This window comes from Oncorhynchus masou, chromosome 7 (assembly GCF_036934945.1).
Source record: "Oncorhynchus masou masou isolate Uvic2021 chromosome 7, UVic_Omas_1.1, whole genome shotgun sequence".
Classification (NCBI taxonomy): domain Eukaryota; kingdom Metazoa; phylum Chordata; class Actinopteri; order Salmoniformes; family Salmonidae; genus Oncorhynchus; species Oncorhynchus masou.
The window spans coordinates 14269977-14293028 of NC_088218.1; the positions used below are offsets into that span (position 1 = coordinate 14269977).

Here is a 23052-nt window from a genome sequence, read left to right on the forward strand (position 1 = left end):
TCATTTTGGCTAACATAAGGTGAAGAAGTATCGGTTCTGCTCGGGCTATCGCTGGGACAAATCGTGGGAACTGCGTCATCCCACAACAATCACTTTTTCGGTGTATGGAGTCGAAAACATTCTTTGCTGAAATGAGCCTCGCGTATCTGAGTGCCGTTCAACACGCCATTCTCGTGTAAGGAGGCGAATCCCACCAATTTTCGGAATACGATGTAGTCTTTTGGAAAAGAGTGGAAACTGGTGGTTTGCAGCACAGGACAATGCACAGTGTCGGCGTTTTGTAAATCGAGTAAACTGGGGCAAGCACCAAAGCTGTGTTCGAAAACCCATGCTAACATACTGTGTACTACATACTTAATGAGTATATACTGTTAGTTCATTTTAGCATACTGGAAATGAACAGTATCCTTCTCGTCCTTTTGGCTAAGAAGAAGTAGTTTCGGTTCTGCTCAGGCTATCATGGAACTGAGGTCTTCCCATTGTTTCCTGTTGAGTGTACAAGTTCTTCGCATGTCTACCAGAAGTTGATGCTGTTGCTATGCAACCTTAACAAATTACTAGTTAGACATTTTACGAATTTGGGTGCGTTCTTAAATTCCATCTGGAGTGCCAGAGTTCGCTCGTAAATTCAGAGCTTTGTCAGATTGTCCGTTCGTAAATTCAGAGCGTTTCGCACTTGGAGTACCAAGTCTAGGACAAAAAGGCTTCTCAACAGTTTTTACCCCCAAGCCATAAAACTCCTGAACAGGTCATCAAATGGCTACCCGGACTATCTGCATTGTGTGCCCCCTCCCCCAACCACTCTTTTACGCTGCTGCTACTCTCTGTTTATCATATATGCATAGTCACTTTAACTATACATTCATATACATACTACCTCAATTGGCCCGACCAACCAGTGCTCCCTCACATTGGCTAACCGGGCTATCTGCATTGTGTCCCGCCACCCACCAACCCCTCTTTTACGCTACTGCTGCTCTCTTTTCATCATATATGCATAGTCATTTTAACCATATCTGCATGTGTATATACTACCTCAATCAGCCTGACTAACCGGTGTCTGTATATAGCCTCGCTACTTTTATAGCCTCGCTACTGTTTTTTACTGTTGTTTTTATTTCTTTACTTACCTGTTGTTCACCTAATACATTTTTTTGCACTTTGGTTAGAGCCTATAAGTAAGCATTTCACTGTAAGCATTTCACATTTGAGCGTTCTGACCTTACAATGGCACCCAAGCTAACGTTGGCTAGCTTGCTAGCTACTTCCAGACTCAAATGAGCCCACTGACCAATTTACTCGCCCTAGCAGACCTGGTTTGTCAGTGTTCATGTTATCCAGAGCGTTGGTGACTGTAATAGGCTGGACACATGACATTTTTAACGATGCTTTTTTCTGATAACTAGTTCATCACATCCGTCATGGAGCCCAGTTTCGTAATATTACCATATGCCCCAGCTGCTTGCCATAGTTCTGAAGTAATCACGAAAAAAACAGGCCTAATTTTAGGACATTTTTCACCCTGCCAGCTCCTATTAGTTCTATTGAGAACCAACTCGCCTTCCGAACGTTCTACGTCACAATGCGTGTTTTGATATTGTTGGCAATAAGTGTTGATAAGAGATGTGATGAAGGGTGAGCCGTTCAAGGATCGATGCAGACAAGGTGGTAGATTGTATGACAAGCGACTGTTTATTCAGAGTAAAGATATCTGGTACAGCGTATATACGGGCCCTTCTATTAGCTCATGAGGAACCAACAAAAAAGCCCCGCTAATCGTTTGCACAAGCAATTAATACAGAACAGAAAGTAGGTTGATTCTAGAAGTTCGGTTCTTCGGATTGGTTCAGGCTCAGGCTGGGGTGTAGTCTTCCGTCATTGGCTCAGTTGTCTGTCCGTCATCGTAGAATCCCTCCATGCCTGTTCTCAGTCACACAATGTTCAGCTAGAAAAAGGAGGTTATGTGTGTGCGCTGGTTTGTCTCCAAGTCAAGGTTGTCTCTCCCTATTCTGTTTCTCCCTGCCAATGTGTGTAGGAGTCTTATCTGTATGTCCTCGGTAGTTAGTGTGTAATGTGTGTGCGTTCGTCAAGGCAATAGCAGTAAGTTGGTCACCTGCATAAGAATTAACATTTCTTTACAAATCCCTCTCTTCACGTCTCCCCAGAGACGTGACACAACCTAAACTGGATCCAGACACAAAAAGAAAAATTTTCCCAGAAGGAAAAGTTTGTGTTAATCATATATATGGTATGGCTACAATGTAAAATAACCCCAAGGGTGTGAACACAAAATCAGCAATGAATCATATAACAGTCACAAGGTTTAAAATACCTACATGTCCTCCATTCAATCCCACTATGTACTAAGTTGGCTACCAGCCACTTAGGAACTCAAAACCCTCATTTAACAGAGCGGAGAACAACAGCTCAAAATAAAAGTAAAATGTTTGTCCACATAAGCCAACTTTTTCCAGCAGGAAAAAGTTGTGATTCCCTCTCTTCACATCTCCAAAGAGATGTGACACGCTCTAATCAACAGCCAAATAGCTGCACTCAGCCAAATCTATAGGTTCCTCAATCCCGAGCAACAGATACATTTATTAGCTAAGTAATAAATGGCAAATGCAACTTTCGTATATACGGGCTCACTGTAATGCCCCACAGGGCAGAACAGAGAACTGACAAGATGTATGTAAACAGTATTCTTTATACTGTGATAGACATAGTTCCAACCCGTCTGTTGGCCTATCACAGTAGAGGCTGGGCGTGGTTTAAACTTGCCCAGCCTATTGCAGGCGCTCAGGCGGGTCCCCGCCTCTTGGCGCTGCTTTGATAGATGTAACTTGCTTGTGAAGAACATCCAGGCTCTCATGCTCCATACCGTTATCTCGCACCTGGCTCCTGTTATCTAACAAAAGACCACTTGTTCTTGCAACACCCCGCTCTGAATGTGCCCCCCTCCCAACTCATTGAACAGTTCCTGTCTTCATGCTACTTTTCCATCATGAGAAAGGCCCATGGCCTTGAAACTTTTAACAATGTTTCAAGTCAGCTATGTTGCATAACACATACATCCACACAAGGCAACAGCAGATAATATTCAATCATATATATGGTAATGGCTATAATGTAAAATACAGGATCCAACAATCCCCCTTTTCCCCTTTTGACAAAAACAGGATAAGACTTTATTGTTTATTGACGTGTAAAGATGTAGGATAAAACTTTGGTCATGGAAAACAGAGTAAAGCAGAGCAAAGCATTATTATAAACCATCTGGTCCTCCCAGCTACTCCTATCCTGCACCAGGTGGGCACCATGCCACCCAGGGACTCCAAACCTTCACAACAGGGAGAACAAACATACATGGGTCATCCTCAGTCAGTCTCATCCTCCCCTGAAAGCATGCTTCAGTATCAGCATCTCCAACTGGAGCATCAAGCAAAGGCATCATGCCTGAAGCCTTCACCACATCTGTAACAGATTTCTTAAAATACGGTATGATGCAAGCAGCACAACACATCAAAAACAAAAATACAAGAATTAGGGTCAGAAATCCAGCAACCACCATACCAGTGTACTTACCAAAACAGGCTCCCAACCAAGAGAACAGTCCAGACTCCTCCACCCCCGCCATGGTCCTCATCTCAGCAGATAGTGCATCAAGCCCACTAAGGGCCTTAGATATACTACCATCAGGACTGGTGTTATTAGGAATAAACGTGCAACGTTGTTCACCGAACATCTTGCAGACGCCCCCCTGACTGGCAAGAAGCATATCCAAAGCAAGTCTATTCTGTCTGGCAACCCTTGATGTGGCCTCAAGCTGTTCAGACATACCAGTGAGTGCATCACGGGAGTAATTCACAAAACACTGTTGATTACAGTAGATATAATTAATCCATGCAGTCTGTCTAGCATCCACTATGGCTGGACCCATAATAGGTAGTAAGTGCCAGGGTCCATCATTCCTACCCAAGGCCTGAAACTCATGATGAACCCCCACTGGCACTCCCAACAGGTTAGTGTGTATGTCAACTACATCCTCTGTCCATGGAGCACTATGTCTATGTCTCCCATGGGATGGAATGTTTTCAGGTCCCCTGGATACAGAACCCAGCAGCTGTTCAGCAGTAACATCAACAATGGTCAGTGGAATTATCAAACTGGTCAGACCACATGTACCTTGCCATTCTCCTCTAAGAATGGGTCTCAGCACTCTTTTGGCTCCACACATCCACCACACATCAGCCAGACCACTAGTTTGGTTTAGGCCTGTAACTGGCCAAGTGGAATTAATGGTTATGTTACTACTGCAATCAGCTTCAGGCAATCTCCCATAATCAATGCCATTACCTGTACCAGTGATGCAACTGTAATTGCCCCCATATGTCTCAACACCCCAAGAGGCCCGATGAGGAGGTACTGCAGGAAACACAAGGCTCAAAGAGGAACAGAGGGTTGAATTGGGCTTAACCTGGTAACTCGCCTTCCGAACGTTCTACGTCACAATGCGTGTTTTGATATTGTTGGCAATAAGACATGTTGTTTGTAGTTCAAATGTAAACAACAACAAAATATTACTCTTGGAACTCTGAGGTCGTCCCATTGTTTCCTGTATATATAGAGATGTGTGTCTTTCTATTTTGTCAAATATCTCGTAATGTGTATATTTTAGATTTTTTTTATTTATTTTGACACCATTTTAATCATGTTTTTTTCCTACTTCCTCGTTATGCAGACATAAGCACACTAGGCACCACTCAGACAGGATCCTTTGAAGTCGGAGTAGATAGCCAGGGCGAATTCACGAAAGCACGAAAGAATTCACGAAAGCACGACTGTACCATATAGCTAAGCTAAGACTGACAGGAATAATCAAGTCTAAACATTGGGTAGTTAGTTAGTTAGCCTATAGTTAATATACTGGCAAGTTTGATGTATAAGTTAGTAGCCAACTAAGGTTAGGTAGGTAGCTAACATACATACTGTTGTAATGATATGCAATATGGTTCGTAAGGACAGCATAGCTAACAAATTGTCAGCCAACATAACGTGTAAAGTAACTTCTTTGAAAAATCATTACTTTATTACGTTGCTTAACATTTGTATTAAATAGTTAAAACAATGAATTTGTATCCGCTGTCGTACTTCGGCTGCATATTTTCCTCCATTGTCTTCACATCGGAAAACGATGTGAACAACGTTAGCTTGGGCCCATTTCCTGAAGAATTGTATTAGGGGCCCTAAAGTACAGAAATAGTGTCCTCCGCGTGTATACTTCATATTTTGGTGAATTTAGTATGACATCTGGGAACTTTTGGCATACTAACTATATCCATACTATGACCAATACGCATACTATATACTCAATTCACGTCACAAATAGTAAGGTTAATGCGGTTAGTATAAGTATTCCAACACGGCTCAAGTGATATTTAGGTTTCCACCATGGAGGTAGAAAATCTTTGACTCATCTTTATGTATGTGCACTAATGGCTGCTTTGACACACCACTGAGGGCTTTCTCATAGAGATAGATAGAGGACTCTAGTGCCCAAAAGCTCTTTTAGCATGGGCAGCGCCATTCAGTACTTTAGACATTTTGACATAGTCAACTGTGCAAAGGATAGAGGGACGAACAGAGGGGACAGGTTTTCGTAATGAAATGTAGATTTGATTTTGGCTTGTGATTCCTTTTGCTTCAAATGTGTAAATCTCCAATAAAATGTGTATCAATGAAATATCACAAAAATGAAACAGGGTGGACATTTTGTAGTCTTGGGTATTTCCCAGCTTCTTATTTCCCCCTCACTTCCTCTCAAATGTGAGAAATGACCCGGATACAGAGTAAGAATGTGTGAAAGGCGGAAGAGAAAGAGTTGTGGTTGAGAGACTGGTTAAGAGAAGTTGAACAGAAGGAGCATGGTGCCTTGACATTATTGTAAATGAGTGCTGGGCAATATCACACATTTAAGCTCTAGATTTCTCAGCTTACCCCTCAACCACACATACACACACACACACACACATCTACTCACACTTTCAATCCTAGACAAACCCATGGCCACTTAAGGTACCTCGTAACTCAGCAAAGAGTTGAACTGGCAAACAGGTCCTGAAAACATTGTTGCCACATATGACACCCACTATGACCAGAAGCCTCTTATTTCCCCCTCACTTCCCCTCAAAACGTAGAAATGGCCCAGATACAGAGTAAAAACGTGTGGAAGGTGGAACAGAAAGAGTTGTGGTTGAGAAACTGGCTAGGAGAAGTTGAACAGAAGGAGCACGGTGCCTTGACATTGTTGTAAACAATGAAAGCTGTTGCCTGGCAACCCAAACTCCTTGCTCCGTCCAAACGCTACGCCACGCCCATGGATGTAAGTTTATAACACGTGGGTAAACTAGTGTTGTGAAAATGTGTCATTGGCTTTGATACTCTGATTGGTTAGAGATAATACAATCACTGACAACTTTGTGTTGTACATGACCTTTCATTTTGATGTCACCACTAACGACTTCAACGATGGCAATCTCAGATTGAAGTATGTAGCGAACATAGAACAGTGGAAGAATTCAGTTTGAGCCATCAGGAAATGAGTGCTGGGTAATATCACACGTTCACTCACCATTTTCTCACCGTTCCCCTCAACCACACCACACACACACACACACACACTCAATCCTTGACAAACCCATAGCTATGTACTTATTGTACCTCGTAACTCAGCAAAGAGTTGAACTGGCAAACAGTAGGTCCTGAAAACAGTGTTGGCACACATGACACCCACTCCCACACCCCCCTTGTGTGCCAGCACCTTCACACACGCACGCACACAAAATATCATATGAAAGTTTCTGAGGCTGCGTGTGTTAGTAGTATAGAGATCATGTCTTCTCTCCTCTCAGAGTGTTTGTATGAGATCAGTCAACAGGCTGCACCTCCCTGTAAGGATTACCACCAACTCACAGTCACCCAGACACAGGTACAGTACAGACAAATACAGACAACTACAGACACCTACAGGAACATTACAGACACCCACAGGTACAGTACAGACACCTACAGGTACAGTACAGGCAACTAAAGACGTGGTACAGACAACCACAGACACAGTACAGACACCTACAGGTACAGTATAGACACCTACAGGGACAGTACAGACACCTACAGGGACAGTACAGACACCTACAGGGACAGTACAGCCACCCACAGGTACAGTACAGACAACTAAAGACGTGGTACAGACAACTACCGGTGTAGTACAGACAACCACAGACACAGTACAGGCAACTACAGACACCTACAGGTACAGCACAGACAACTACAGGTACAGTACAGATTAGAGGTCGACCGATTATGATTTTTCAACGTCGATACCGATTTAATCGGCCAATTTTTTACAAATGTATTTCTAATAATGACAATTACAACAATACTGAATGAACACATATTTTAACTTATTATAATACATCAATAAATTCAATTTAGCCTCAAGTAAATAAAGAAACATGTTCCTCTAGGGCGGCAGGGTAGCCTAGTGGTTAGAGCGTTGGACTCGTAACCGAAAGGTTGCAAGTTCGAATCCCCGAGCTGACAAGGTACAAATCTGTTGTTCTGCCCCTGAACAGGAAGTTAACCCACTGTTCCTAGGCTGTCATTGAAAATAAGAATTTGTTCTTAACTGACTTGCCTAGTAAAATTTAAAAAAAATATATATTTCATTAACCTTTGACTATTGGATGTTTTTATAGGCACTTTAGTATTGCCAGTGTAACAGTTGCCTAGTAAAATAAAGGTAAAATTTAAAAATATATATATATACCATTTGTATTTCACTAACCTTTGACTATTGGATGTTCTTATAGGCACTTTAGTATTGCCAGTGTAACAGTATAGCTTCCGTCCTCGCCCCTACCTGGGCTCGAACCAGCAACACAACGACAACAGCCACCATTGAAGCAGCGTAATGGTAATGCAGAGCAAGGGGAACAACTACTAGAAGGCTCAGAGCGAGTGACATTTGAAACGCTATTAGGGCACGCTAACTAGCTAGCCATTTCACCTCGGTCACACCAGCCTCATCTCGGGAGTTGAAAGGCTTGAAGTCATAAACAGCGTAATGCTTGACACACAACGAAGAGCTGCTGGCAAAACACACGAAAGTGCTGTTTGAATTCATGTTTACGTGCCTGCTTCTGCCAACCACTGTCAGATACTTAGATGCTTGTATAATGCTCAGTCAGATTATATGCAACGCAGGACACCCTAGATAATATCTAGTAATATCATCAACCATATGTAGTTAATTAGTGATTATGATTGATTGTTTTTTTATAAGATAAGTTTAATGCTAGCTCGCAACTTACCTTGGCTTACTGCATTCGGGTAACAGGCAGTCTCCTTGTGGAGTGCAACAAGAGAGAGGCAGGTCTTTATTGCATTGGACTAGTTAACTGTAAGGTTGCAAGATTGTATCCCCCAAGCGGACAAGGTGAAAATCTGCCATCATTGAAAATAATATGTTCTTAACTGACTTGCCTAGATAAGTAAAGGTATAAAAAATATTTAAAAATCTGCAAATCGGCACCCAAAAATAACGATTTCCGATTGTTATGAAAACTTGAAATCGGCCCTAATTAATCGGCCATTCAGATTAATCAGCCGACCTCGAGTACAGATACCTACAGGTACAGTACAGCCAACCACAAACACAGTACAGACAACTACAGGTACAGTACAGACAACCACAGACACAGTACAGGCAACTACAGACAACGACAGGTACAGCACAGACAACCAGACACAGGTACAGCACAGACAACTACAGATGCAGCACAGACACCTACAGGTACAATACAGACAGACACAGTACAGGTACAGCACAGACAACTACAGACACAGGTACAGCACAGACAACTACAGGTACAGTACAGACAACAGCAGGCACAGTACAGCCACCTGCAGGTACCGTACAAACACCTACAGGTACAGCACAGACACCTACAAGTACAGTACAGACAACTACAGGACCAGTACAGACACCTGCAGACACGGGTACAGTACAGACAACCACAGGTGCAGCACAGACAACCACAGACACAGGTACAGTGCAGACAACCACAGGTGCAGCACAGACAACCACAGGTACAGTGCAGACAACCACAGGTGCAGCACAGACAACCACAGGTGCAGTACAGACAACCACATGAGCAGTATAGACAACCACAGACACAGTACAGACAGGTACAGTACAGACACCTACAGGAACAGTACAGACACGTGCAGGAACAGTACAGAAACCCACAGACACAGGTACAGTGCAGACAACCACAGACACGGCACAGACAACTACATGTGCAATACAGACACCCACAGGAACAGTACAGACAGCTACAGGTACAGTACAGACACCTACAGGAACAGTACAGACACCTACAGGTACAGTACAGACACCTACAGGTACAGTACAGACACCTACAGGTACAGTACAGACACCTACAGGAACAGTACAGACACCTACAGGTACAGTACAGACACCTACAGGAACAGTACAGACACCTACAGGTACAGTACAGACAACTACAGGAACAGTACAGACACCTACAGGTACAGTACAGACAACTACAGGAACACTACAGACACAGACACAGGTATAGTACAGACACCTACAGGTACAGAACAGACAACTGAAGGTACAGTACAGCCACCTACAGGAACAGTCCAGGCAACTACAGTACAGACAACTACAGACACATGCAGGAACAGTACAGCCACATACAAGAACGGTACAGACACCGACAGACACAGGTACAGTACAGACACCTACAGGTACAGTACAGACAACTACAGGAACAGTATAGACACCTACAGGGACCATACCGACACCTACAGGAACAGTATAGACACCTACAGGTACAGTACCGACACCTAGAGGAACAGTATAGACACAAACAGGGACCTACAGGTACAGTACAGACACCTACAGGGACAGTACCGACACCTACAGGAACAGTATAGACACCTACAGGGACCATACCGACACCTACAGGAACAGTATAGACACCTACAGGCACAGTACCGACACCTACAGGAACAGTATAGACACCTACTGGGACAGTACCGACAACTACAGGGACCTACAGGTACAGTACAGACACCTACAGGTACAGTACAGACACCTACAGGTACAGTACAGACACCTACAGGAACAGTATAGACACCTACAGGGACAGTACCGACAACTACAGGGACCTACAGGTAGAGTACAGACACCTACAGGTACAGTACAGACACCAACAGGTACAGCACAGACACCTAAAGGGACAGTACCGACAACTACAGGTACAGTACAGACACCTACAGGAACAGTATAGACACCTACAGGTACAGTACAGACACCTACAGGAACAGTATAGACACCTACAGGTACAGTACAGACACCTGCAGGGACAGTATAGACACCTACAGGTACAGTGCAGACACCTACAGGAACAGTATAGACACCTACAGGTACAGTACAGACAACTACAGGTACAGTACAGACACCTACAGGAACAGTATAGACACCTACAGGGACAGTACCGACAACGACAGGGACCTACAGGTAAAGTACAGACACCTTCAGGTACAGTACTGACACCTACAGGAACAGTACAGACACCTACAGGGACATTACCGACAACTACAGACACCTACAGGTACAGTACAGACACCTACAGGTACAGTACAGACACCTACAGGAACAGTATAGACACCTACAGGTACAGTACAGACACCTACAGTTACAGTACCAACAACTACAGACACCTACAGGTACAGTACAGACACCTACAGGTAGAGTACAGACACCTACAGGTACAGTACAGACACCTACAGGAACAGTATAGACACCTACAGGTACAGTACAGACACCTACAGGTACAGTACAGACACCTACAGGTACAGTGCAGACACCTACAGGAACAGTATAGACACCTACAGGTACAGTACAGACACCTACAGGTACAGTACAGACACCTACAGGTACAGTACAGACACCTACAGACAACTACAGACACCTACAGGTACAGTACAGACACCTACAGGGACAGTACTGACAACTACAGACAACTACAGGTACAGTACAGACACCTACAGGGACAGTACCGACAACTACAGACACCTACAGGTACAGTACAGACACCTACAGGGACAGTACCGACAACTACAGACACCTACAGGTACAGTACAGACACCTTCAGGTACAGTACCGACACCTACAGGTACAGTACAGACACCTACAGGAACAGTACAGACACCTACAGGTACAGTACATACACCTACAGGAACAGGATAGACACCTACAGGGACATTACCGACAACTACAGGTACAGTACATACACCTACAGGAACAGTATAGACACCTACAGGTACAGTACAGACAACTACAGGTACAGTACATACACCTACAGGAACAGTATAGACACCTACAGGGACAGTACCGACAACTACAGGTACAGTACAGACACCTACAGGAACAGTATAGACACCTACAGGTACAGTACAGACACCTACAGGAACAGTATAGACACCTACAGGTACAGTACAGACAACTACAGGAACAGTATAGACAACTACAGGTACAGTACAGACACCTACAGGGACAGTACAGACACCTACAGGGACAGTATAGACACCTACAGGGACAGTACCGACAACTACAGGTACAGTACAGACACCTACAGGAACAGTATAGACACCTACAGGTACAGTACAGACACCTACAGGAACAGTATAGACACCTACAGGTACAGTACAGACAACTACAGGAACAGTATAGACAACTACAGGTACAGTACAGACACCTACAGGTACAGTACAGACACCTACAGGTACAGTACCGACAACTGCAGACACCTACAGGTACAGTACAGACACCTACAGGGACAGTACCGACACCTACAGACACAGTACAGACACCTACAGGAACAGTACAGACACCTACGGGGACAGTACCGACAACTACAGACACCTAAAGGTACAGTACAGACACCTACAGGTACAGTACAGACACCTACAGGTACAGTACAGACACCTACAGGAACAGTATAGACGCCTACAGGTACAGTACAGACACCTACAGGTACAGTACAGACACCTACAGGTACAGTACAGACACCTACAGTTACAGTACAGACAACAACAGGAACAGTATAGACACCTACAGGTACAGTACAGACACCTGCAGGGACAGTATAGACACCTACAGGTACAGTGCAGACACCTACAGGAACAGTATAGACACCTACAGGTACAGTACAGACAACTACAGGTACAGTACAGACACCTACAGGAACAGTATAGACACCTACAGGGACAGTACCGACAACGACAGGGACCTACAGGTAAAGTACAGACACCTTCAGGTACAGTACTGACACCTACAGGAACAGTACAGACACCTACAGGGACATTACCGACAACTACAGACACCTACAGGTACAGTACAGACACCTACAGGTACAGTACAGACACCTACAGGAACAGTATAGACACCTACAGGTACAGTACAGACACCTACAGTTACAGTACCAACAACTACAGACACCTACAGGTACAGTACAGACACCTACAGGTACAGTACAGACACCTACAGGTACAGTACAGACACCTACAGGAACAGTATAGACACCTACAGGTACAGTACAGACACCTACAGGTACAGTACAGACACCTACAGGTACAGTGCAGACACCTACAGGAACAGTATAGACACCTACAGGTACAGTACAGACAACAACAGGTACAGTACAGACACCTACAGGTACAGTACAGACAACTACAGACACCTACAGGTACAGTACAGACACCTACAGGGACAGTACTGACAACTACAGACAACTACAGGTACAGTACAGACACCTACAGGGACAGTACCGACAACTACAGACACCTACAGGTACAGTACAGACACCTACAGGGACAGTACCGACAACTACAGACACCTACAGGTACAGTACAGACACCTTCAGGTACAGTACCGACACCTACAGGTACAGTACAGACACCTACAGGAACAGTACAGACACCTACAGGTACAGTACATACACCTACAGGAACAGGATAGACACCTACAGGGACAGTACCGACAACTACAGGTACAGTACATACACCTACAGGAACAGTATAGACACCTACAGGTACAGTACAGACAACTACAGGTACAGTACATACACCTACAGGAACAGTATAGACACCTACAGGGACAGTACCGACAACTACAGGTACAGTACAGACACCTACAGGAACAGTACAGACACCTACAGGTACAGTACAGACACCTACAGGAACAGTATAGACACCTACAGGTACAGTACAGACAACTACAGGAACAGTATAGACAACTACAGGTACAGTACAGACACCTACAGGGACAGTACAGACACCTACAGGGACAGTATAGACACCTACAGGTACAGTACAGACAACTACAGGAACAGTATAGACAACTACAGGTACAGTACAGACACCTACAGGGACAGTACAGACACCTACAGGGACAGTATAGACACCTACAGGGACAGTACCGACAACTACAGGTACAGTACAGACACCTACAGGAACAGTATAGACACCTACAGGTACAGTACAGACACCTACAGGAACAGTATAGACACCTACAGGTACAGTACAGACAACTACAGGAACAGTATAGACAACTACAGGTACAGTACAGACACCTACAGGTACAGTACAGACACCTACAGGTACAGTACCGACAACTGCAGACACCTACAGGTACAGTACAGACACCTACAGGGACAGTACCGACACCTACAGACACAGTACAGACACCTACAGGAACAGTACAGACACCTACGGGGACAGTACCGACAACTACAGACACCTAAAGGTACAGTACAGACACCTACAGGTACAGTACAGACACCTACAGGTACAGTACAGACACCTACAGGAACAGTATAGACGCCTACAGGTACAGTACAGACACCTACAGGTACAGTACAGACACCTACAGGTACAGTACAGACACCTACAGTTACAGTACAGACACCTACAGGAACAGTATAGACACCTACAGGTACAGTACAGACACCTGCAGGGACAGTATAGACACCTACAGGTACAGTGCAGACACCTACAGGAACAGTATAGACACCTACAGGTACAGTACAGACAACTACAGGTACAGTACAGACACCTACAGGAACAGTATAGACACCTACAGGGACAGTACCGACAACGACAGGGACCTACAGGTAAAGTACAGACACCTTCAGGTACAGTACTGACACCTACAGGAACAGTACAGACACCTACAGGGACATTACCGACAACTACAGACACCTACAGGTACAGTACAGACACCTACAGGTACAGTACAGACACCTACAGGAACAGTATAGACACCTACAGGTACAGTACAGACACCTACAGTTACAGTACCAACAACTACAGACACCTACAGGTACAGTACAGACACCTACAGGTACAGTACAGACACCTACAGGTACAGTACAGACACCTACAGGAACAGTATAGACACCTACAGGTACAGTACAGACACCTACAGGTACAGTACAGACACCTACAGGTACAGTGCAGACACCTACAGGAACAGTATAGACACCTACAGGTACAGTACAGACAACAACAGGTACAGTACAGACACCTACAGGTACAGTACAGACAACTACAGACACCTACAGGTACAGTACAGACACCTACAGGGACAGTACTGACAACTACAGACAACTACAGGTACAGTACAGACACCTACAGGGACAGTACCGACAACTACAGACACCTACAGGTACAGTACAGACACCTACAGGGACAGTACCGACAACTACAGACACCTACAGGTACAGTACCGACACCTACAGGTACAGTACAGACACCTACAGGAACAGTACAGACACCTACAGGTACAGTACATACACCTACAGGAACAGGATAGACACCTACAGGGACAGTACCGACAACTACAGGTACAGTACATACACCTACAGGAACAGTACAGACACCTACAGGTACAGTACAGACAACTACAGGTACAGTACATACACCTACAGGAACAGTATAGACACCTACAGGGACAGTACCGACAACTACAGGTACAGTACAGACACCTACAGGAACAGTATAGACACCTACAGGTACAGTACAGACACCTACAGGAACAGTATAGACACCTACAGGTACAGTACAGACAACTACAGGAACAGTATAGACAACTACAGGTACAGTACAGACACCTACAGGGACAGTACAGACACCTACAGGGACAGTATAGACACCTACAGGGACAGTACCGACAACTACAGGTACAGTACAGACACCTACAGGTACAGTACAGACACCTACAGGTACAGTACAGACACCTACAGGAACAGTATAGACGCCTACAGGTACAGTACAGACACCTACAGGTACAGTACAGACACCTACAGGTACAGTACAGACACCTACAGTTACAGTGCAGACATCTACAGGTACAGTACAGACACCTACAGGAACAGTATAGACAACAACAGGTATAGACACCTACAGGTACAGTACAGACACCTACAGGAACAGTAGAGACACCTACAGGTACAGTACAGACACCTACAGGGACAGTACCGACACCTACAGGTACAGTACAGACACCCACAGGAACAGTATAGACACCTACAGGTACAGTACAGACACCTACAGATACAGTACAGACACCTACAGGTACAGTACAGACACCTACAGGAACAGTACAGACACCTACAGGTACAGTACAGACACCTACAGGGACAGTACAGACACCTACAGGAACAGTATAGACACCTACAGGTACAGTACAGACACCTACAGGAACAGTATAGACACCTACAGGTACAGTACAGACAACTACAGGAACAGTATAGACAACTACAGGTACAGTACAGACACCTACAGGGACAGTACAGACACCTTCAGGGACAGTATAGACACCTACAGGGACAGTACCGACAACTACAGGTACAGTACAGACACCTACAGGAACAGTATAGACACCTACAGGTACAGTACAGACACCTACAGGAACAGTATAGACACCTACAGGTACAGTACAGACAACTACAGGAACAGTATAGACAACTACAGGTACAGTACAGACACCTACAGGTACAGTACAGACACCTACAGTTACAGTACCGACAACTACAGACACCTACAGGTACAGTACAGACACCTACAGGGACAGTACCGACACCTACAGACACAGTACAGACACCTACAGGAACAGTACAGACACCTACGGGGACAGTACCGACAACTACAGACACCTAAAGGTACAGTACAGACACCTACAGGTACAGTACAGACACCTACAGGTACAGTACAGACACCTACAGGAACAGTATAGACGCCTACAGGTACAGTACAGACACCTACAGGTACAGTACAGACACCTACAGGTACAGTACAGACACCTACAGTTACAGTGCAGACATCTACAGGTACAGTACAGACACCTACAGGAACAGTATAGACAACAACAGGTACAGTACAGACACCTACAGGAACAGTAGAGACACCTACAGGTACAGTACAGACACCTACAGGGACAGTACCGACACCTACAGGTACAGTACAGACACCCACAGGAACAGTATAGACACCTACAGGTACAGTACAGACACCTACAGGTACAGTACAGACACCTACAGGTACAGTACAGACACCTACAGGAACAGTACAGACACCTACAGGTACAGTACAGACACCTACAGGTACAGTACAGACACCTACAGGTACAGTACAGACACCTACAGGTACAGTACAGACACCTACAGGAACAGTACAGACACCTACAGGTACAGTACAGACACCTACAGGGACAGTACCGACACCTACAGGTACAGTACAGACACCTACAGGGACAGTACCGACAACTACAGCGACCTACAGGTACTGTACAGACACCTACAGGTACTGTACAGACACCTACAGGTACAGTACAGACAGCTACAGGAACAGTACAGACACCTACAGGTACAGTACAGACACATACAGGGACAGTACCGACACCTACAGGTACAGTACAGACACCTACAGGGACAGTACCGACAACTACAGGGACCTACAGGTACTGTACAGACACCTACAGGTACTGTACAGACACCTACAGGTACAGTACAGACACCTTCAGGTACAGTACAGACACATACAGGTACAGTACAGACACCTACAGGAACAGTATAGACACCTACAGGTACAGTACAGACACCTACAGGAACAGTACAGACACCTACAGGGACATTACCGACAACTACAGACACCTACAGGGACAGTACAGACACCTACAGGTACAGTACAGACACCTACAGGTACAGTACAGACACCTACAGGTACAGTACAGACACCTACAGGTACAGTGCAGACACCTACAGGAACAATACAGACACCTACAGGGACATTACCGACAACTACAGACACCTACAGGTACAGTACAGACACCTACAGGTAAAGTACAGACACCTACAGGAACAGTATAGACACCGACAGGGACAGTAACAACAACTACAGGTACAGTACAGACACCTACAGGTACAGTGCAGACACCTACAGGAACAGTACAGACACCTACAGGGACATTACCGACAACTACAGACACCTACAGGTACAGTACAGACACCTACAGGTAAAGTACAGACACCTTCAGGAACAGTATAGACACCTACAGGTGCAGTACAGACACCTACAGGTACAGTACAGACACCTACAGGTACAGTACAGACACCTACAGGTACAGTACAGACACCTACAGGTACAGTACAGACACCTACAGGTACAGTACAGACACCTACAGGTACAGTTCAGACACCTACAGGTACAGTACAGACACCTACAGGTACAGTACAGACACAAACAGGTACAGTACAGACACCTACAGGTACAGTACAGACACCTACAGGTACAGTACAGACACCTACAGGTACAGTATAGACACCTACAGGTACAGTACAGACACCGACAGGAACAGTATAGACACCTACAGGGACATTACCGACAACTACAGGGACCTACAGGTACAGTACAGACACCTACAGGTACAGTACAGACACCTACAGGAACAGTACAGACACCTACAGGGACATTACCGACAACTACAGACACCTACAGGGACAGTACAGACACCTACAGGGACAGTACAGACACCTACAGGTACAGTTCAGACACCTACAGGTACAGTACAGACACCTACAGGTACAGTACAGACACAAACAGGTACAGTACAGACACCTACAGGTACAGTACAGACACCTACAGGTACAGTACAGACACCTACAGGTACAGTACAGACACCTACAGGAACAGTATAGACACGTACAGGAACATTACAGACACCTACAGGGACATTACCGACAACTACAGACACCTACAGGTACAGTACCGACACCTACAGGTACAGTACAGGCACCTACAGGAACAGTATAGACACCTACAGGGACAGTACCGATTACTACAGGGACCTACGGGTACAGTAGAGACACCTACAGGTACAGTACCGACAACTACAGACACCTACAGGTACAGTACAGACACCTACAGGGAAGGTACCGACAACTACAGACACCTACAGGTACAGTACAGACACCTACAGGTACAGTACAGACACCTACAGGAACAGTATAGACACCTACAGGGACAGTACAGACAACTACAGGGACCTACAGGTACAGTACAGACACCTACAGGTACAGTACAGACACCGACAGGAACAGTATAGACACCTACAGGTACAGTACAGACACCTACAGGTACAGTACAGACACCTACAGGAACAGTATAGACACCTACAGGGACAGTACAGACAACTACATGGACCTACAGGTACAGTACAGACACCTACAGGTACAGTACAGACACCGACAGGAACAGTATAGACACCTACAGGTACAGTACAGACACCTACAGGTACAGTACAGACACCTACAGGAACAGTATAGACACCTACAGGGACAGTACAGACAACTACAGGAACAGTACAGACACCTACAGGAAGAGTATAGACACCTACAGGTACAGTACAGACACCTACAGGTACAGTACAGACACCTACAGGTACAGTACAGACACCTACAGGTACAGTACAGACACCTACAGGTACAGTACAGACACCTACAGGACAACTACAGACACCTACAGGTACAGTACAGACACCTACAGGGACAGTACCGACAACTACAGGGACCTACAGGTACAGTACAGACACCTACAGGTACAGTACAGGCACCTACAGGAACAGTATAGACACCTACAGGGACAGTACCGATTACTACAGGGACCTACGGGTACAGTAGAGACACCTACAGGTACAGTACCGACAACTACAGACACCTACAGGTACAGTACAGACACCTACAGGGAAGGTACCGACAACTACAGACACCTACAGGTACAGTACAGACACCTACAGGTACAGTACAGACACCTACAGGAACAGTATAGACACCTACAGGGACAGTACAGACAACTACAGGGACCTACAGGTACAGTACAGACACCTACAGGTACAGTACAGACACCGACAGGAACAGTATAGACACCTACAGGTACAGTACAGACACCTACAGGTACAGTACAGACACCTACAGGAACAGTATAGACACCTACAGGGACAGTACAGACAACTACAGGGACCTACAGGTACAGTACAGACACCTACAGGTACAGTACAGACACTGACAGGAACAGTATAGACACCTACAGGTACAGTAAAGACACCTACAGGTACAGTACAGACACCTACAGGAACAGTATAGACACCTACAGGGACAGTACAGACAACTACAGGAACAGTACAGACACCTACAGGAACAGTATAGACACCTACAGGTACAGTACAGACACCTACAGGTACAGTACAGACACCTACAGGTACAGTACAGACACCTACAGGTACAGTACAGACACCTACAGGTACAGTACAGACACCTACAGGTACAGTACCGACAACTACAGACACCTACAGGTACAGTACAGACACCTACAGGGACAGTACCGACAACTACAGGGACCTACAGGTACAGTACAGACACCTACAGGTACAGTACAGACACCTACAGACACAGTACAGACACCTACAGGACCAGTACAGACACCTACAGGGACAGTACAGACACCTACAGGTACAGTTCAGACACCTACAGGTACAGTACAGACACCTACAGGTACAGTACAGACACCTACAGACACAGTACAGACACCTACAGGACCAGTACAGACACCTACAGGTACAGTACAGACACCTACAGGTACAGTACAGACACCTACAGACACAGTACAGACACCTACAGGACCAGTACAGACACCTACAGGACCAGTACAGACACCTACAGGGACAGTACAGACACCTACAGGTACAGTTCAGACACCTACAGGTACAGTACAGACACCTATAGGTACAGTACAGACACCTACAGGTACAGTACCGACACCTACAGGAAATGTACCGACACCTACAGGAACAGTACAGACACCTACAGGAACAGTACAGACACCTACAGGAACAGTACAGACACCTACGGGAACAGTATAGACACCTACAGGAACAGTACAGACACCTACAGGAACAGTATAGACACCTACAGGAACAGTACAGACACCTACAGGAACAGTACAGACACCTACAGGAACAGTATAGACACCTACAGGTACAGTACAGACACCTACAGGTACAGTACAGACACCTACAGGTACAGTACAGACACCTACAGGTACAGTACCGACACCTACAGACACAGTACAGACACCTACAGGAACAGTACAGACACCTACAGGTACAGTACAGACTCCTACATGTACAGTACAGACACCTACAGGTACAGTACCGACACCTACAGACACAGTACAGACACTTACAGGAAGAGTACAGACACCTACAGGGACAGTACCGACACCTACAGACACAGTACAGACACTTACAGGAACTGTACAGACACCTACAGGGACAGTACCGACAACTACAGACACCTACAGGTACAGTACAGACACCTACAGGTACAGTACAGACAACTACAGGGACCTACAGGTATAGTACAGACACCTACAGGTACAGTACAGACACCTCCAGGAACAGTACAGACAACTACAGGTACAGTGCAGACACCTACAGGGACAGTACAGACACCTACAGGAACAGTATAGACACCTACAGACACAGGTACAGTACATACAACTACAGGAAAAAAAACGACACCTACAGGTACAGTACAGACATCTACAGGAACAGTATAGACACCTACAGGGACAGTACAGACACCTACAGGTGCAGTACAGACACCTACAGGAACAGTATAGACACCTACAGGGACCTACAGGTATAGTACAGACACCTACAGGTACAGTACAGACACCTACAGGAACAGTACAGACAACTACAGGTACAGTGCAGACACCTACAGGGACAGTACAGACACCTACAGGAACAGTATAGACACCTACAGACACAGGTACAGTACATACAACTACAGGAAAAAAAACGACACCTACAGGTACAGTACAGACACCTACAGGAACAGTACAGACACCTACAGGTACAGTACAGACATCTACAGGAACAGTATAGACACCTACAGGGACAGTACAGACACCTACAGGTACAGTACAGACATCTACAGGAACAGTATAGACACCTACAAAGACAGTACAGACACCTACAGGAACAGTACAGACACCTACAGGAACAGTACAGACACCTACAGGAACAGTATAGACACCTACGGGAACAGTATAGACACCTACAGGAACAGTACAGACACCTACAGGAACAGTATAGACACCTACAGGAACAGTACAGACACCTACAGGAACAGTACAGACACCTACAGGAACAGTATAGACACCTACAGGTACAGTACAGACACCTACAGGTACAGTACAGACACCTACAGGTACAGTACAGACACCTACAGGTACAGTACCGACACCTACAGACACAGTACAGACACCTACAGGAACAGTACAGACACCTACAGGTACAGTACAGACTCCTACATGTACAGTACAGACACCTACAGGTACAGTACAGACAACTACAGGGACCTACAGGTATAGTACAGACACCTACAGGTACAGTACAGACACCTCCAGGAACAGTACAGACAACTACAGGTACAGTGCAGACACCTACAGGAACAGTATAGACACCTACAGGGACCTACAGGGATAGTACAGACACCTACAGGAACAGTATAGACACCTACAGACACAGGTACAGTACATACAACTACAGGAAAAAAAACGACACCTACAGGTACAGTACAGACATCTACAGGAACAGTATAGACACCTACAGGTACAGTGCAGACACCTACAGGGACAGTACAGACACCTACAGGAACAGTATAGACACCTACAGACACAGGTACAGTACATACAACTACAGGAAAAAAAACGACACCTACAGGTACAGTACAGACATCTACAGGAACAGTATAGACACCTACAGGGACAGTACAGACACCTACAGGTACAGTACAGACATCTACAGGAACAGTATAGACACCTACAAAGACAGTACAGACACCTACAGGGACAGTACAGAAACCTACAGGAACAGTATAGACACCTACAGGGACCTACAGGTACAGTACAGACACCTACAGGTACAGTACAGACACCTACAGGAACAGTACAGACACCTACAGGTACAGTACAGACACCTACAGGAACAGTATAGACACCTACAGGGACCTACAGGTACAGTACAGACACCTACAGGTACAGTACAGACACCTACATACACAGTACAGACACCTACAGGGACAGTACCGACAACTACAGACTCCTACAGGTACAGTACAGACACCCACAGGAACAGTATAGACACCTACAGGGACAGTACAGACACCTACAGGTACAGTAACACACCTCAGACGCAGCAGAGACACCTACAGGGACAGTACAGACACCTACAGGTACAGTACAGACACCTACAGACACAGTATAGACACCTACAGGGACAGTATAGACACCTACAGGTCCAGTACCGACACCTACAGACACAGTACAGACACCTACAGG

At 45.5% G+C, this 23052-nt stretch overlaps 1 protein-coding gene across 1 annotated transcript in view; it reads left to right on the top strand.

Annotated features, from left to right (window-relative positions):
* The first annotated feature begins 6892 nt into the window (after positions 1-6892).
* Positions 6893-23052, top strand: part of LOC135543018 (F-box only protein 36-like) — a 28871-nt gene continuing 12711 nt past the window's right edge. The window contains exon 1 of the mRNA XM_064970122.1: positions 6893-6988. Coding sequence (XP_064826194.1) covers positions 6893-6988 — 96 coding nt within the window. The remainder of the gene's footprint in view (positions 6989-23052) is intronic.